This window comes from Pelophylax lessonae (assembly GCF_965119305.1).
Source record: "Pelophylax lessonae genome assembly, chromosome: 3".
NCBI lineage: Eukaryota > Metazoa > Chordata > Amphibia > Anura > Ranidae > Pelophylax > Pelophylax lessonae.
In genome coordinates, this window is record NC_138770.1 from 589,655,625 (window position 1) to 589,673,500 (window position 17,876).

Genomic DNA, 17,876 nt, shown 5'->3' on the forward strand with positions numbered 1-17,876 from the left:
CAACATCCTGGAAATTTGGGCCATCAGACTTTGCTTACCCTGGTGGGGGTGTCCGGTGAGGAACCAATCGTTCAACGCCACGGCTGTGGCAATATCAATCACCAAGGGGGCACCAGAAGTGCCCTAGCGGCAAAATAAGTGGCCAGTATTCTGCAGTGGGCGGAACGTCTTATTACGGCACTATTGGCCGTGCACATTCCAGGTGTGGATAATTGGCAGGCGGACTACCTCAGTCATCAGGCTCTGTGTCCAGGAGAATGGTCTCTTAACCTGGAAGTTTTTCATCAACTGTATCTTAGTTGGGGGACACCAAATGTGGACCTGTTGGCCTCTCATCTCAACAGTAAGGTTCCGAGATTTATTGTGAGGTCTCGGGATCCTCTAGCAGATGCCACGGATGCGCAGAATTGAGGTAAAAGGGATTCCAGTGATTCAGATGGCACCAGACTGGCCTCGTCGGTCCTGGTAAGATTGATAACCGACGCCCCTTGGCGGCTTCCTCTCAGGGAAGATCTTCTGTCTCAAGGGCCGATCTTCCTTCCTGCTTTGCGATCGCTGGCTTTAACGACCTGGCTATTCAAAGCCAGGTACTGAAGGATAGGGGTTTGTTGAAATCAGTGATTCTCATCAGTTATGAGCTAGAAAGTCAGCCTCTCGAAAAATTTACCATCGAGTTTTCAAAGCATACATTTCTTTTTGGTGTGAGTTTCGGGAAATTCAACCCCCCCCCGCTCCTTCTCAGTATCACGTATTCTGGAGTTTTTACAAAATACAAAAAGGTGTTTATCAACGTTTGGCTTTTGGCACTATTAAGGGTCAGATTTCCGCTTTGTCAGTATTCTTCCAAAGACAGTTGGCAATGAATTCCTTGGTTCGAACATTCGTGCAGGGAGTTCATTTGCCTCCTCCGGTGCAGTCCATAGTGCCTCTGTGGGACCTCAACCTAGTACTGTCTGTCCTCCAAAGACCGCTATTTGAGAATATTTGTGAAATTCCTTTCCTTACCTTGTCGCAGAAAGTGGCCTTCTTGGTGGCAATTTCTTCTGCACGCAGGGTCTCGGAGTTGGCTGCTTTGTCCTGTCGTCACCTTATCTGGTGGTTTGGAGCAAAGTGGTGCTTCATCCCTGTCAGTCGTTCCTTCCTAAGGTCATATCTGGTTTTCACTTGAATGAGGACATTGTGTTGCCTTCGTTATGTCCTTAACCTAAGCACCCCAAGGAGGTTGTGTTGCACTCGTTAGACGTGGTTCGGGCCATTAGGGTGTACTTGATGGCGACTGAGTCAATTCGGAAGTTGGACTCCTTGTTTTCTCTTATGGATCGTCCTTGTAAGGGACAGTCTGCTGCAACCATCTCCAGATGGATCAGGCAGATGGTGGTGAAGGCCTATTCTATTAAGGGTCAGGTTCCTTCTTTCCCTGTTAAGATGTATTATACGAGGGTGCTCAGTGCCTCCTGGGCCTTCCGTCATCAGGGGCCAGTGGTTGAGGTTTGCAAAGCAGTCACTTGGACGTCTGTGCACACGTTTACTAAGTTTTACAAAGTGGATATTTTTGCATCTGCGGATGCTACTTTTGGCCGCAAGGTTTTGTAGGCCTCAGTGGCAGAGACTCCTGCCTCTTTAGGGTGTTTTTTTTACTGGTATGTGAGCTCCAGTTGTTCCTGGTTGAGCTCCTGGTTTTACCTGGTTGGCTATATTTAGCCCTGTTGAGAATTGTTTCTTACTGTATTTGTTTCCCACCCCTCATGATGATACTGCTTTGGGACGTCCCATTCGACTAATGAAGATATGTCGCTGTGTCCGTCAATGAACGAAAGAGAAAACTGGATTTTTGTCTTACCGTAAAATCCTTTTCTCTGATGTTCATTAACGGACACAGCACCCACCCCTCTGTGGAGTTGGGTTATGTATTCTTCTGACACTGCTTGTTACTAAACTGAATCCTAGAGCAGGAAGTGGTATACCACCGGGGACTGCCCCATGGGCATAGTTAAAGTTCTATTAACTTTGTTAACCCTTTTCTGCCTAGTGTCCTACTTCTAGGAAGCGCAGCATAACCCATTTGACTAATGAAGATATGTCGCTGTGGGGCTCTTGGAGTTCCAGGGCAGAGAATGCAGCGCAGACCCCTGGGGTCCTCCCCCACTATCCCCACTCTGAAAGGGTCCTGGGATAGTATGTGTCTTGCCCTGGTAGTCTGGAGGGGTCTCAGTGTAGGAGACCCCTAGGTGCATGCCCTACTGTTTGCAGTGTGGGTATAGTGCAGGGGGGGTCCCAGTGCAGAGACTGGTGCAGAGTGCGCAGCAGAGTCTCCCCTAACATGTGTCCTTCCTTCGGTGAAGGGAAGAACCTGGCAGCATGCTTCAGCGTTTGTAGCTGATGGTGGCCATTTTCCCTTAGTCTGGTTGGTCTCTGTTTGGCAACTATTTTTTGTGTAGCCCGTTGATGTTACGGGGGCCATTTTCCTTTAGTCTGACTGGTCTCCGGTTGGCGGCCATTGTTGTGTAGCCTGATGATGTCACAGGGACCATTTTCCCTCAGTCCGGGAGACGATGGAGATGACGGAACCCTCTTTGGCATGCTGAAGCTCCTCCTCTTCCTCTTCCTCCTCAGTTTCCTCTTCCTTTGCTCAGGACATATGAACAGGGTTGGTGTCCATGATGATGCTGGGTTTAAATTCTTGGCACTCCTCCGGTCGGTAGAGTGAGTCCTTGGGGGTCACTGTTATCTCTCTCTCTGCTGATAGGTACCCTGAGCCTTGAGGGGATCCTTTAGTGGTGCAAAAAGTTCGTTTTTGTACTGCAAGGTCTTCCTGTCCTTATGGAGTCTCAGGGTCACATCTCCCCCACTGACCCCTTCATGGAGATGGCAGGTCCCTCGGAACCCCAGCTTCTCATGATTTCACTGACGGGGGTCCTGCAGTCCATAATGTCTTAAACCTGATGCCGCAGTAGATGCGGCCCGTCCAGGGGGACTTAATATCACACCCCCAGATCCATCCGATAGTGAGGATGATTCCTCCATGGTCGCAGCAGGGAATGATGGACGTACTTATTACTGCAGTGCGTGAGATTTTAAAAATGGAGGATGTGGCTGTGTCGTTTGGTACGCATAAGTCACCTCGTACTCCAAAGGTGTTTCCTTATGTGCATTATTTTGACAGGTTTTCCTGTAAGGAATGGGAACAACCAAAATTACTCTTTGTGGTGTGGTCCCCAAATGCTTTGCTGTACGTTACCCTTTGTGAGGAGTCACTTTTAAATACGTGAACTAGTGGTGGACCCTCCTGTTTTTAGGTTGAATAAAGCAACCATGATCCCAGTAGAGGAATCTCCATCCTTTTAAAGATCCAGCTAACAGGAAAGCGGAGGCTGTGGCACGCACCATGTTTACCATGGCTGGTTCGGCATTGCGGCCAGTCTTTGCCTCAGCACCGGTGTCTCAGACCCTAACTGAATGGGCAAGCTTTTGTGCCAGGGCCTGGGGGTTGAGCAGGTCCCTGCTGCTTATGTTGATTTAGCGAACACGTTGGTCCATGGGCTGCAGTTTATTTGTGTTGCAGCTGTGCTGTCCAAACTTTCTGTTTCAGTGGTGGTGATTAGGCGTGTGCTGTGGCTTAAGAAATGGACCAAGCCTCCAAGAAAGCTCTCATTGATCTGCCCTTTCAAGTCTACCCTTGGTGACATTATTAAGAGTATCACGGGGGGAGTACCTTCCTGCCACAATCTAGGAAAGGGAAGGAGCCTCGTCACAGATGGGGGCCCTCCTTTTCAGCCCATAGAACATTCTTTTGTGCTTCTGGGACTAAGAATAAGGCAAATGGATCTTTCAAATCTTCCTCGGGAGGCTCCAAGCAACCTTGGTCTGGTAAGCCTAGAGCTAGCTTCCCTGGACCAGCATGAAGGTCTGCCCTCACCCATTTTCGGGGTGGAGGGACATCTTCGTTGGTTTCTTTTGGGGGTGCCCAGAAAGGGGGTAAAGTTCTTTTTCAGGGTTTTTTTTAGGTCCTGAGTCTCCTTGTGCAGATTTAATACCTGCAAAGGTTCGGGTAATGTTTGAACTACCTAAGGTCCCCCCTATCCCTGTCCAGGGAATTGAATTACCTAGGTCTGATTTTAATTCTGACCAGGGTGACACTTCTCTGGACAAATTTCAGGAACCAAAGGCCGTGATTCACTGGCTGCTGTCACACAGATGGTTCTCTCTACAGGTTCTGAGTCTGGTTCCTCTGGCAGACACTGCAGGCGTCCATGGGCCACAGAAAGGCCAGTATCATTCTCGGTTTAGGCTTCTTCCGCAGTTGTTAGGAATCAGGAGTGAGGATCTTCCAATCATCCTGGTGGCCGTAAACGTCCCTTGTGGGCTTCCTCTCAGAGAAGACCAGCTGTCCCAAGGGCTAATCTACCATCCTGCTTTACAGTTGTTTGTTTTAATGGCTTAGCTATTGAAAGCCAGGTACTGACGTATAGAGGTTTGTCTGGATCAGTGATCCCTACTATGGTGAAGGCGAGAAAGTCGTCTTCCAGTAAGATATACCACCGTACATTTCTTGATGTGAGTCAATTGGCGCTCATCCTCGATCCTTTTCTGGCTCGGATCTTAACCTTTCTTCAAAGGGGCATTGTTCAAAAGTTGGCCTTGAGTTACTATCAAGGGCCAGGTGTCTGCTTAGGCAATCTTCTTTCAGCGACCCCTAGCCAACGCACTCTTTAGTTCGTACCTTCATTTAGGGGGTTATTTGGTGATCCATAGGGATAAAGTTGGTTCTTCGTCCCTGACCATCATTTCTGCCGAAAGTTGTCTTTGACTTCCATTTGAATGAGGACATTGTATTGCCTTCCTTATGTCCCAAACCAGCTCATCTCAAGGAATTTGCTTTGCATACCTTGGATGTGGTTTGTGCGATTCGGGTGTATCTGGCAGCTACTGAGTCCTTTCGGAGAACAGGACTCAGTAGTTTTGTGGTTACTGATGGACCAAGAAAAGGGTTAGTTGCTTCTTCGGCTACCATCTCCAGATGGATTATACAGACGGTGACTCGGGCTTATTTCAATAAAGGTCAGGTTCCATCTTTCCCTGTCACGGCGCATTTTACTCGGGCGCTGAGTGCTTCTTGGGCCTTCCGTCATCAGGCATCAACATCACAAGTTTGCACGGCGGCCACTCGGTCGTTGGTGGATCACTTCACAAAATTCTTAATACTTTGGCATCTGCGGATGCTTCTTTTGGCTGCAAAGTTTTGCAGGCTGCTGTTTAACCACTTAAGCCCCGGAAGATTTTACCCTCTTCCTGACCAGGGCCTATTTTGCGATTCGGCACTGCGTGACTTTAACAGACAATTGCGTGGTCGTGCGATGCTGTAATTTGACATCCTTTTTTTCCCACAAACAGAGCTTTCTTTTGGTGGTATTTGATCACCTGTGCGATTTTTTGATCATGCGCTATAAACAAAAAAAGCGTCATTTTTGAAAAAATAACAATATTTTTCAAATTTTTTTATATGAAATTTCCCCCCAAAAAAATGTAAAAATCTAAATTTTTTAACATTTTAGGGCAATTATTTTTTTTTACCATATGGTAAAAAAAATCGCAAAAAGCGTATTTTGATTGATTTGCGCAAAAGTTATTGCGTTTACTAACAAAGGGAAAGATTTTTGTCATTTTTGTTGTTTTTTTTTAACACGTAATGGCGGCGATCTGCGATTTTTTTTTTTTTTTGCGGGACTGCGACATTGGGGCGCACAGATCGGACCCTTGACTGACATTTTTGACACTTTTGGGGTTACCAGTGACATTACTACAGTAATCAGTGCTATACATATGCACTGTTACTGTAAAAATGACACTGGCAGTGAAGGGGTTAACTTTTTTGAGAGAGAGAGAGAGAGAGGGGTTAAGTGTGTCCCTAGGGGCGTGTTTCTAACTGTGATTGGCTGTGGCTTGATGTGTAAGAACAGTGATCAACGGTCCTACATAGAAGAACCGTTTGATCACCATTCTTACACAGGGGAGAATGACAGGCGGCTTTTTTTACACTAGCCGCCTGCCTTTCTCCCGCTGTCACGGACGATCGCGAGTGCCCGGCGGACCCACACACGCGCGGGGGTCTGTGACCGAGCGGGAGCGCGCATCCGGCGGCGCACGCTCGCTCCCAAAACCCTTTCAGGCTAGCGACGTAGCCCTACGTCGCTTTGCCTGTGAGGGGCTGACTGCCGACGTAAATAGTCGTGCGGCAGTCGGCAAGTGGTTAAGAGGGTCTGTTCCCTCTTGGGGGGTGTTTTTCTTTAACCTTTTTTTTTTTAGATGGGGCTCCTGTGTTCTGATTAAGGGCACTTATGTTTAGCGTTGGGTTATTTTCCTTTTGGCACTACTTTTGGACATCCCAGTAGTTATAATTTGTGGAGCGCAGTGTCCGTCAATGAACGAAAGAGAAAATGGGATTTTTGTACTTGCTATAAAATCCATTTCTCAGAGTTCATCGATGGACACAGCACCCGCCCATCTATGGAGTTCTGATACTTCTAATACTTATTGCTACTAAACGGATTACCTAGAGCAGAGAGGGGACTTATATACCAAGCTGAGGACGGCCCATGGGCATAGCCAGGTGTTTTTTGTTCTGCCTAGGCCTACTCCTGGAACTGGCAATATAACCCAGTAGTTATGATTTATGGAGCGCTGTGTCTGTCGATGAACTCAGAGAAATAGATTTTATGGTAAGTACGAAAATCCAATTTTTTTCTAATGTGACCTCTCCCTCAGTTTATTCCGTTTTATTGTTAAAAAAAAAAAAAACAGCTACACAAGGGTATAGTGCTATAACTGGAAATATTATTTGTGGTTTATTATTTTTTCCCAGTTGCAATTCCTATCAATGTCTAAACCTGTAAACGTGAAAAAAATAAAAACATACTTTGAAATAAAATTCACAGCGAATATGTTTTTAGTGTACGATTTGCACTTCATTTACAAGTTTTTTTTTGTTTTTTTTTGTAATTGGTCTGTCAACATTTTCCAATTAGGCAAGTGCAGCCCTCAGAGTAACATATGAGCACCAAAGGGAAACCATCACCTTGTTCTCTCCAGCATCCATTGTATAAGTCAAGAGACAAATGGCTCAGTGGAATACTCACTTTGCATTGCAATAAATAGAATGTTTGTAACAGAGCTGGTCATTGTCCATGTTGCAGCTCATACTCACCGTAATGACTCTTCCTGGCACCTATCTGCCATCAAGAAGACCAGAGTACATCAACACGAGGTCAATGAATACAGAATACAAGGGGAACAAACCTTTTTAAATTGCCACTTTGTTTCACTGGAGTTAAGACATGCTTGATTTAGCTCATCAAGTTGGTTGATAGAACTGAGATCTTTTTTTTTTTTTTTTTTTTAGTAAGTATTAATTTATTTAGTTGCCAGGCTTATTAAATTAAAGAAAACGCTTGCGTGTAAGCAAGAACAAAATACCTTGCGAGTGAAATGAGCTATAGTACATAACACAGCCATTATGCTTAACCTTCCGCCTAGTACATCACTTTACCATCTGTTTTGTTATGATTATTAACAAGCTTTTCTCAGATTGCTGAGGTGATCAAAGTTACATGAAAATATTAAACTACGTGTGGTGGCTTTCACTGAAAGAGATAATGAATAGTTCTGGAAACTTTAATGGAAGGTTAATAATCAGGTTATTCTCCCTCCCGTAGGGAAATATATAATTGTTATAGCCCAATGGCAATCATAAATTAATTTCTAATGCTGATATTAGCCTCACAGTCATTTTTCTGTCTTGTTAGTCTTTTTACAATGATATATAGCTGAATCAAAGAGCCACTGTGTTGGAATATTGGAAGATGTAGCTTTTGTAAGTGGACCTCAGTCAGCTTTGAGACACCCAGCTGGTGGATGGCTGATTAAAGGAACTGAGGCGGAAAGCTTTGTGATCTGGAAGATCAACAGGTTTGGAAGAACTTAGAAGGAAACTAAGATGATTTTCTACAAAGCTGAATAAAAATGAAACACTTTTTTAATTCGGTTGACTTATTTTGTCAGATTGGTTTATTTTCTTAAAAGTTTTCCCACAAAAGTTTTAAATATATTGCTTTATATTCACTAAACAGTTCAGGTCAGGATGTTGGATGAAAGGCCGTAATGATCAGCCTTGAACCTTCGCCATCTGCCAGTTGTTACTCCGTACTGCAGTTCATGTCCTTTGCACATTTCTGCCCTTATTTGCTCATTTTGATGAGCCCCGCATGCCCACAGACACACACTCAGAAAGGAAATGTGATTTTAAGGGCTCATTTCGGTGCTGAGCCCCATCCTCTGTGCTGAGTTACTTTCTGCTACGCAGGCAGCCCATAGAAATAGATGCAGACCAATAGGGATTGGCTCAGGCATGTTGGGATTGTAGTCCCAACCCACCTGAGCAGTCCTGCCTGGAATCCCTCACTGCTCACCGCCAATTATAGGCAGTGTGGCATTTCCAGGCCCGCAGCTGCACATACACATTTTGCCTACGATTGGCTGGTGTGCAGTGATGGCTACCTGGCGGGATTGCTCAGGCGGGTTGGGACTACAATCTGAACACACCTGAGCCCATCAGTGCAGACGAAGTGGCTGCATGGGCAGTCACATGTCAAACTTTTGACATGCGAACAGGTGCATGGATCGGAACGCAAGCACTGTGCCCATGCAATCACTGCACCCTAAACATCTGCTTTTTAAGCTAACCATGCACACATTTTTTTTTTTTTGTTTAGCTTGTGGTCTGAAAGAAAGCGAGAAATTAAACAAATTCTTCAAATCATGCTAAATGGCAAAGCTGGATGAATATCCCCTGCCGACTATTGTATGTTGCCAGCTGGTGCCCCTGGCTGGCAGAATACCTGAACAATACCTGTTGCTGATTGGATAGAGTCATTGTTTAGCTGAGAATTTTCCACTCAGCTCCTTCAGAATCTCCAGATCAAAGTTTGAGCCAGGAGTTGCTAGCAGGGTCACCCACATATCGAATTTTAACTGATTCAGCAGGAATCTTCTGAAATTTAACCCATGTACAGTATAGCCAACTTTACTTTTCTATGTAACAAAATGAAGGGTCCGGTCCATCCAGTTTGTTCAGTATATTTCTATACCATATGGTTGCTTATATGACTAAATCCATTCATATCAATTTAGGTCTGTAATGTTGGCAACAAATGGCTGCTCATTCATTTTTAAAGTGTTACCCAGGACTCTGCATTCACTATATCTGTTCTCCCACAGTACACAGAAAATGGAAATGCAATCATTTTAGTATATATAAACTGCTAAAAAACGTTTCTCATCAGCAGTATTTAGCAGTCTTGTGGCTTCAATCAGTGCATGGTTAAAGCTTGTAGGAGGAGTTTTCATACTGCACTGGCTGTCCTATCAGGATGCAGGACCCCTGACCCTCTGTCTGGACAGTGCTGATTGGCCATGTGCTGATCACATGCACTCTCCCAAGAAAAAAAAAAAAAACTTTCTGGCAATACACACCAAACTGAACATGTGCAGCCTGACTTCACTAACTCTGTCTTATCCGGACAAGTTTTGAAGGCAATGCAAGAAGAGGAGGATCTGTGCATACATGATCAAACAGCCTTTTTTCACATTGCAGAGGATTAATACCTTAGGTTCCACAGGGAATATAACAAGCATGCTTTACTGCATATGCAGACTGATTTTACTTTTGTGGGTTTAATAACACTTTAGGTAACCCTCCAATTGCAGTAACTCTTAAGAGAAAATAGTTTGGTTAGGGGTTGATAGGTACAGTATCTCACAAATGTGAGTACACCCCTCACATTTTTGTAAATATTTTATTATAACTTTTCATGTGACAACACTGAAGAAATTACACTTTGCTACAATGTAAAGTAGTGAGTGTACAGCTTGTATAACAGTGTAAATTTGCTGTCCCCTCAAAATAACTCAACACACAGCCATTAATGTCTAAACCGCTGGCAACAAAAGTGAGTACACTCCTAAGTAAAAATTTCCAAATTGGGCCCAAAGTGTCAATATTTTGTGTGGCCACCATTATTTTCAAGCACTGCCTTAACTCCCTTGGTCATGGAATTCACCAGAGCTTCACAGGTTGCCACCGGAATCCTCTTCCACTCCTCCATGATGACATCACAGAGCTGGTGGATGTTAGAGACCTTGCGCTCCTACACCTTCCATTTGAGGTCTTCTTGGAGGTGTGTTTGGGGTCGTTATGTTGGAATACTGCTCTGTGGCCCAGTCTCTGAAGGAAGGAAGGAAGGGGGTCATGCCACAGTACATGTTGCCATTCATGATTCCCTCAATGAACTGTAGCTCCCCAGTGGCGGCTGCACTCATGCAGCCCCAGACCATGACACTCCCACCACAATGCTTGACTGTAGGCAAGACACACTTGTCTTTTTACTCCTTACCTGGTTGCCGTCACATACGCTTGACACCATCTGAACCTAATAGGTTTATCTTGGTATCATTAGACCACAGGACATGGTTCAACTAATCCATATCCGTCTGCTTGTCTTCAGCAAACTGTTTGTGGGCTTTCTTGTGCATCATCTTTAGAAGAGGCTTCCTTCTGGGAAGACAGCCATGCCAACCAATTTGATGCGGCGTGTGGCGTATGGTCTGAGCACTGACAGGCTGATCCCCTCACCCCTTCAACCTCTGCAGCAATGCTGGCAGCACTCATACATCTATTTCCCAAAGACAACCTCTGGATATGATGCTGAGCACATGCACTCAACTTCTTAGGTCGACCATGGCAAGGCCTGTTCTGAGTGGAACTTGTCCTGTTCAACCGCTGTATGGTCTTGGCAACCATGCTGCAGCTCAGTTTCAGGGTCTTGGCAATATTCTAATAGCCTAGGTCATCTTTATGTGGAGCAACAATTCTTTTTTTCAGATCCTCAGAGAGTTCTTTGCCATGAGGTTCCATGTTGAACTTCCAGTGACCAGTATGTCACTGAGAGCGAGAGCGATAACACCAAATTTATCACACCTGCTCCCCATTTACACCTGAGACCTTGTAACACTAACGAGTCACATGAGACCAGGGAGGGAAAATGGTTAATTGGGCCCAATTTGGACATTTTCATTTAGGGGTGTACTCACTTTTGTTGCCAGCAGTTTAGACATGACTATTAGCTGCGTTATTTTAAAGGGGACCGCAAATTTTCACTGTTATACAAGCTGTACACTCACTACTTTACATTGTAGCAAAGTGTAATTTCTTCAGTGTTGTCACATAAAAAGATATAATATAACATTTACAAAAATGTGAGGGGTGTACTCACTTTTGTGAGATACTGTATATTGATTTTAGTTAACATTTTGTGTATTTCTTACCATTTTGCTTCAATCACTGCTACTGAAAAAACCTGAAAATGTTATGCATGGTGAAGGTAAATGAGTATTCTGTCTATTTCATTTTTCTTAGGTGACACATGTTAGTTCTGGGGTACATTACACTACCTTTCAATATCCAGAGAATTTGTATATATGCTTGTGTATGCCCTTTTTCCTTCATACTGTAGGGTGTTATGTGTGGCCTTTTTACTCAAAGTTTGTGGTGTCTTGTGGTGTTTTGTGCTGTGACTGTCAACATTCTTTTGTAGATGTGATGGATGTTTGTTGCATGTTTTCCCTTTGATGGATGTTCCTAGTATTTTCCGGTTGGCTAGTAGGTGTTTTTTTTTTTTTTTTTTTGCAGTGTTATCCTATGATACCTAGAGGAATATTGTGTGTGCCATTTTCCTTGTAGCAAATATTTCCTGTGATAATTTTTTCTGTGACTATGATGAATGTTGGTGGACTGATGCATGATAAAGCAACCTTCACATCACCGTGTTTTCATGTGTTGTAGTTGCTGTGCTGTGTGATTTGGGTGTGTTTTACATACATTTTACATGTTACCATTGATCCCTATGGAAGGTGTGTTTTTGCTGGAAACCCCACCAAAAATGCAACGATAAGGATTTTAACAGATCCCACTAAAATGCAGTGGTGTAAATACTTCTTATTGGACTGCTGAAGATTGATTACTTTGTGTCATCAATATGCACTTTATTACCAAGTACTTAGCAGGAGGCTACATGTAGGTTTTGACATTTTATTAGTCTATAGAATAGACCAGACCTTTATTATACAGATAGAAATAACGCCCTAGGATGAAAACCAGTCTTTAGGGCAGCCTTTCTCAACCTGTTTATCCTGGAGGAACTCTTGCAACAATTTTCAGGTCTCGGAGAACCGCTGAGACCCCAGGGAAAACTAGTTAGCTGGGAGTCAGGAGTGATCACAGTGCCACTCTTAGACAACCAAAAAGATCATTTGTGTCCTTCAACTGGCTTTGCTAAGTGGAAATATGCTGGTATCATTAAATGCAAGGTCAAGTAGCAACCTCTGGAGGAACCCTAAACCTTGGTTGAGAATTTCTACTTTAGTTGGTGATAAATAGAATTTGTGTACCTTATTTTCTATATTTCCCCTGATAATGTTTTCCAGCTTAAAGATTCACTAAAGGCAAAACCTGGAGGAGAAAATTCCAAATAATGAGTAGTCCCCAGAATAGGAATAGAGGGGGAATTTTCCGAAGTGGACACTAGTTCTGGTGATCTTGGTGGCAACCAGGGATTCTCAAAGTTTGGAGGATTTTCCTCTCACTCCCTGTGAGGACAGGAAGTGAAGGGAAATCTCACCAATGGGACACAGATAGCAAAAAAAAAAAAAAATACAGGGGTTATAACAATTCATTACTCAATCCAAAATGAAAAAAGTGTTTTCTTTAGTTATACTTTAATGCACCCCATGATAAAACCCTGTATTTATAGAGTAGCCCCAATTAAGGTGTGTTAGGGTCTTTTCACACTGGCTTTCTGCCCGGCAGACTCCGTTTTGCTCAGCGCCAATCCCCACACAGCAAGCGGATGACAGGTCCGTCTCCGCTCACTGTGCTGAGGCGGACCTGTCAGAGTCCCGTTCTACTCTTTGGGAGATCGGATGAAAACTGCCTGTCCATTTTCACCTGATCCTATCCCATCCAATCCTCCAGATGGATGGAAAATAAGGTTTCCATCAGTCTGGATTTCACGGACCGGATCGGATAGCAGCGGGTGTCAGTGGACACATCTGCTGCTCCATAGGGGTGGGGTGCACGGAGCGTCCGATCAGGGTCGCCTGGAAAAGTGGCAGACCTGATCAGAAAGCCCTTGGTGAAAGGGGCCTAAATCTAAAGTACCCCATCTATGTAAAATTAAAATCTCACACTGGTGTTGATTTACCAAAACTGGAGTGTGCAACATTTGGTGCAGCTATGCATGGTATCAATCCGCTTCTAACTTCAGCTTGTTAAATTAAGCCTTGACAAAAAAAAAAAAAAGAAATAAACCTGGAAGCTGATTGGTTTCTATGCAGAGCTGCACCAGATTTTGAACACCGTTTTTTCAGCTCCACTGTGGTGGTGGTGGTGGGGAGTAAGGTTTACTTTAAAGAGAAGTATGGGTTTCACTGTTTCTCCCTAGTTATACTTACCTAGGTTGATGCAGCATCGGTCCGAGGCTGCATCTGTCCCACGGCGTCTCTACACTGAGAAACGTGCAATCAAACACCACCGATCACCTTGATCTGACAGCTCCCCGAGCAGAGAGCTGCAGACTGTCAGGCAGCAGCTCTCTGCTCTGCCCCCTCCTCGCTCATTGGAGCTCTGGGCTGTGGAGGGGGCAGAGCGGCCGGCTCAGGCTCTCAGCGGCTTGCTGAGAGGCTGAGCCGGGTGTCAGTACAGGCACCTGGCGGGTCCTGGTCGTGATGACACGGTGCCTGGACCGACTCCTGTGACATCAGCAGAGCGCAGACTTCAGCTAACTCTGCTGAAAACTGGTCACAGGAGCGCAAAACGAACTGCACTCCTGTGATCTATAGGAGATGTACAAGCTTTGGCTGTACATCTCCTTTAATTCCAGATTAGGACATGATGCAGTTTAAAGCTCTATTTTGTATCCTGTGCTTATTTCTTATTTGGAAAAAGGAAAATAGTTTTTTAGAGGACACAGTCTACAGTCATCCCTTTTTCAATTCTTTGATGTTGTCAAGGCTGGGAACCAACCTAGGTTTACATTTTTGCTTGGCTGGCTATATATGGGCTGACCTAAAGAAGGCATTGTATACATCATTTCAAGTACCCTTGGCATGCATAGATTTATTTTTCGATGTCCTCTAATTTTATGCACTATTTTTTCAGACAGTATTTTTAAAAAATGAATATATAGTAATTATTGTTAGCTTTTTTCCAAAATTCCAATTTGTTATGTTATTAACTTACTGTTCAACATAAAAATGCCCCCTAGCCCATGAGAAGTACCCCTGGGGTGCACCTACAACTTGTTAATAACTATTGCTTTACGCAGTCATGTTTGCCATGCCCTAGTGGCAGTAATGACTCCTGAATTTATTATGCCTTTATGACCCAAAGTGGTGAGAGGTTGTACAGGGGCATGCAGAGTTGTGTCCCAGTAAGGATTTTCATTATTATTTTTCACATGACAGTCAGACTTTGGTGTGCAATTGTATATTTCACCTTTTGTACTATTTTGTATTGGAAAGCTGCTGTGCGTAAGCCAGTTCTGTTTCCACCTGACAGCCAGAGACTTAACGTAATGTATCGGCTCAGCTGTGTATGATGGTTTAATTTTATTTTGCTGACATTCATTGAAGTCTTTGTAGCAATTTTAATATGAAGTTGACCTCAAAAGACACTTTTGTTTTCCTTTTGTGTTTTATCTATGGCAGGCTGTAAAAAGTGTAGCAACATGTGAAGGATGGGTATGAATGGGATTAGCAAAAAATATAAAGAAATGAAATCCAATAATCATGCTAAGGATTGTGCTGTACCATTCTTGACTTGTGGCGTTGGGTCCTGAGTTCAAAACCTACCAAGCATGCTATCTTCATAGAGTTTGCATGTACTCTGCATTTTTTGTGCAGGTCTTCAACTATTTCCAAAAGGCATACTAGTAAGCTGATTGAACTCCACCTAGGTTGGCCCTAGTGTTTGGTGGGGATAATATAGTATAATCTGATGTAACCTTTTACTCCTGTTTACACATTTGTATTTATTTTTAAAGGGGCAGTCATCCTCTTGGGTAGGACCAACATGTTTCGCTTTAATCATCCAAAAGAAGCTGCTAAATTAAGAGAAAAAAGGAAGGTGAGAACATATTACTATCTGGTTTGTATTTATTCATAAACACATGTATTTATTCATAAACGCCTGATCTCCAGGCTGCTGACTTTTAATGAAAGGACACTTTCCCACCCCTGGATTTAGAGCTGTCCTCACCCGAGCCAATTCTTTAATCGGCTTTGGGTCCAGGCGCCAGCATCTTGACTAAAGAAAACCAGCAGTAAACCTCGCGGCCCGCCCAACCCAGCCTAGCTGGCTTCCAAATGCGCATGCGCTTTGTGAATGGTCCCACAGTCTTCTGGGACCTGTGAGATGTCCCAGAAGGCTGTGAGGGAAACAAACTTATGTGGATCGCCACAGCAATCTGAATGGACGTGGGAGAGAAGGTACTGGTCAAAATCAGGTACCCACTCCCCCTCAAAAAATAAAAAATAAAAGTGCCAAATGTAAACGAGTTAGGGGTGGAATAGGAAGAACAGAACTTAGGCTGGCCATACACTATACAATTTTCTTGTTCAACTTTCCTTTAGATTTACCAAAACCATGTAATATAGGGTAAAACCTAAACACTTTCAATTTGTATGCAGTCAGGCAGGCCCTTGCACTACATAGTTTAAGGTAAATCTAAAGGAAATTGAATAAGAAAATTGTATAGTGTATGGCCAGCCTTACCCTTTTGGGTGAAATTCTGCTGTAATAGTTTGTTTGGTCTATTACCTTAGAGATGCAACAGCTGTATGCACTGTGTCAGCTGTATGTAGTCTCAGCTACATACAGTATACAGTGCTTTGTTCCGGCAGTGAGACGAGACCTTCCTGTCCCACTCCTGACTCCCTTCCTGATTGGCTGAATCAAAGATTGCGACATCATCAGCCTGCCTCTCTGCCTATCAGAGGAAGCTTTAGTATTCATTCATAGAATACAACGCTCTCTGTAAAAAGCCAGTTGTTCCAATTCCAGAGTTCCAGAGTGACACTTGGCCCAACTCTGTGGTGTTCTGCAAGTGGGACAGGAAAGTTGCGTCCCATTGGGGGAACATAGCCCTGTAAAGTCTATGTAGCTGAGGCTTCATAGAGCTTATACGGTGCACACAGTTGTTGCATCTCATAGTAAAGTAAACTGTTTGAATCTGCTTTCTATCCAAACTAAATGTTTAAACTTCACTAAAATATGGGGATCAGCTTTAATATAATCCCAAGACCTCACCACATCAAGGCTGAATAATATTTCCTCTGCTGTGAAGCCATCTAGGTGTGAATCCCAAGGAGCTCGTTCCTGCTCTGTGTAGGTACTGCCACTATAAAAGCAAGGACACATTCCAATAATTTCACAAAAGTCCAAGTTTATTATTGGACAGCACACACTGCCCTAGGTCTACCCCGTTAACACATTTACTCCTCTGGGCTCAATTGTAGAGAACTGCATTTGCTTCTGTAATTGTATCACTGCTGTTACATGTGGCAGATCAAGAATCAACTGTCTGTGTAAGCTGCAACTGGGATCTAACTGGAGCATACTTAAGGCCTTGCTTACACAATGCTCAGAGACGCGCGCTTTCTTTGTGCCCTTGCAGAGACCTTTATGTTGCATATGTTTGCACAAAAACACGCACATGACACCAACAGTGTGACATGAACAGTGCACATAGAAAACTATGGTTTTCTTGTGTGTTCTTGCAGAGACCTACATTAGAAAATTGCAGGTCCCTGCAAATGGTGTGAACAAACCTAAAATATCCTATCCAAGTCAAATCTGCTGGGTTTTTTTCATCCGTTTTTATGCACATGTGTGAACTTAGGGCTTCTCCCTCTCACTCCCAACAGCAAGCTGAATGGCAGAGAAGTGTTGGAAAAGTATACCATGAACCATGGTGGGGTGGCCTTAAAAGAGAAGTTCGTAAATTAGAAAAAACAAATATACAGTAAATACTCACCTAGGTGAATCAATGCCGCATCTGTCCCCGCTGTCTCGAAGACCGAGAACTGAGTGATCAAAGACCGCTGATCTCTGTTCTCAGTCTTCAATGAGCAGAAGGCCTGTTTCTGTCAGTCACTGGCTTTCCACTCTGCCCCTCCAGTGCTCACTTGGGCACTGGGCTGTGGATGTGGTGGGATTGGCTGGCTCAGGCTCTCAGCGGTGGGTGCAGAGACTGAGCCAGCTGCTGGTCAAGGCATCTGGGTGGATCCCAACAGTTGGCATCTCACCAGAGCCTGGACCGGCTGAGCGATGTCAGCCAACAGTGGACTTTATAGCCTGTTGTTGGCTGAATAAGGGTCACAGGAGTTCAGAACTAAGTGCACTCCTGTGACCTACAGATCTAAGGCCAAAAGAGCTTTGGCCCTACTTCTTATTTAAAGGATAAGTTCACTTAAAAATAAATAAATGCACGTTTATTTACAGCTAAAAAAATGTGCATTTATTATTTATTGTTGCAGAGGCCTGGAGAACATTGCACCAGCAATCGGCAGATCATTGATGCCATACAGGTCTCCTGCACACTGTCAGTGTATTGGCTTACCTGTACATCCCGTATAGGTAAGCCAATACTCGCTGACAGAAAGACCTAATGAACTACCACAGTAAGATGTTGGGGGTTGTAACTCATTCAGAAACACAGAGCTGTGTATATATAACCATATTGTGCACTGTTTTTTTTTGTTTATGCCTC

At 44.0% G+C, this 17,876-nt stretch overlaps 1 protein-coding gene across 4 annotated transcripts in view; it reads left to right on the forward strand.

The window, feature by feature from the left end:
• KIF16B (kinesin family member 16B) overlaps positions 1 to 17,876 on the forward strand; it is a 613,875-nt gene that overhangs the window by 298,328 nt on the left and 297,671 nt on the right. For all 4 annotated transcript variants that reach the window (XM_082252310.1, XM_082252311.1, XM_082252312.1 and 1 more), the window contains exon 16: positions 15,150 to 15,232. In XM_082252310.1, coding sequence (XP_082108436.1) covers positions 15,150 to 15,232 — 83 coding nt within the window. The remainder of the gene's footprint in view (positions 1 to 15,149; positions 15,233 to 17,876) is intronic.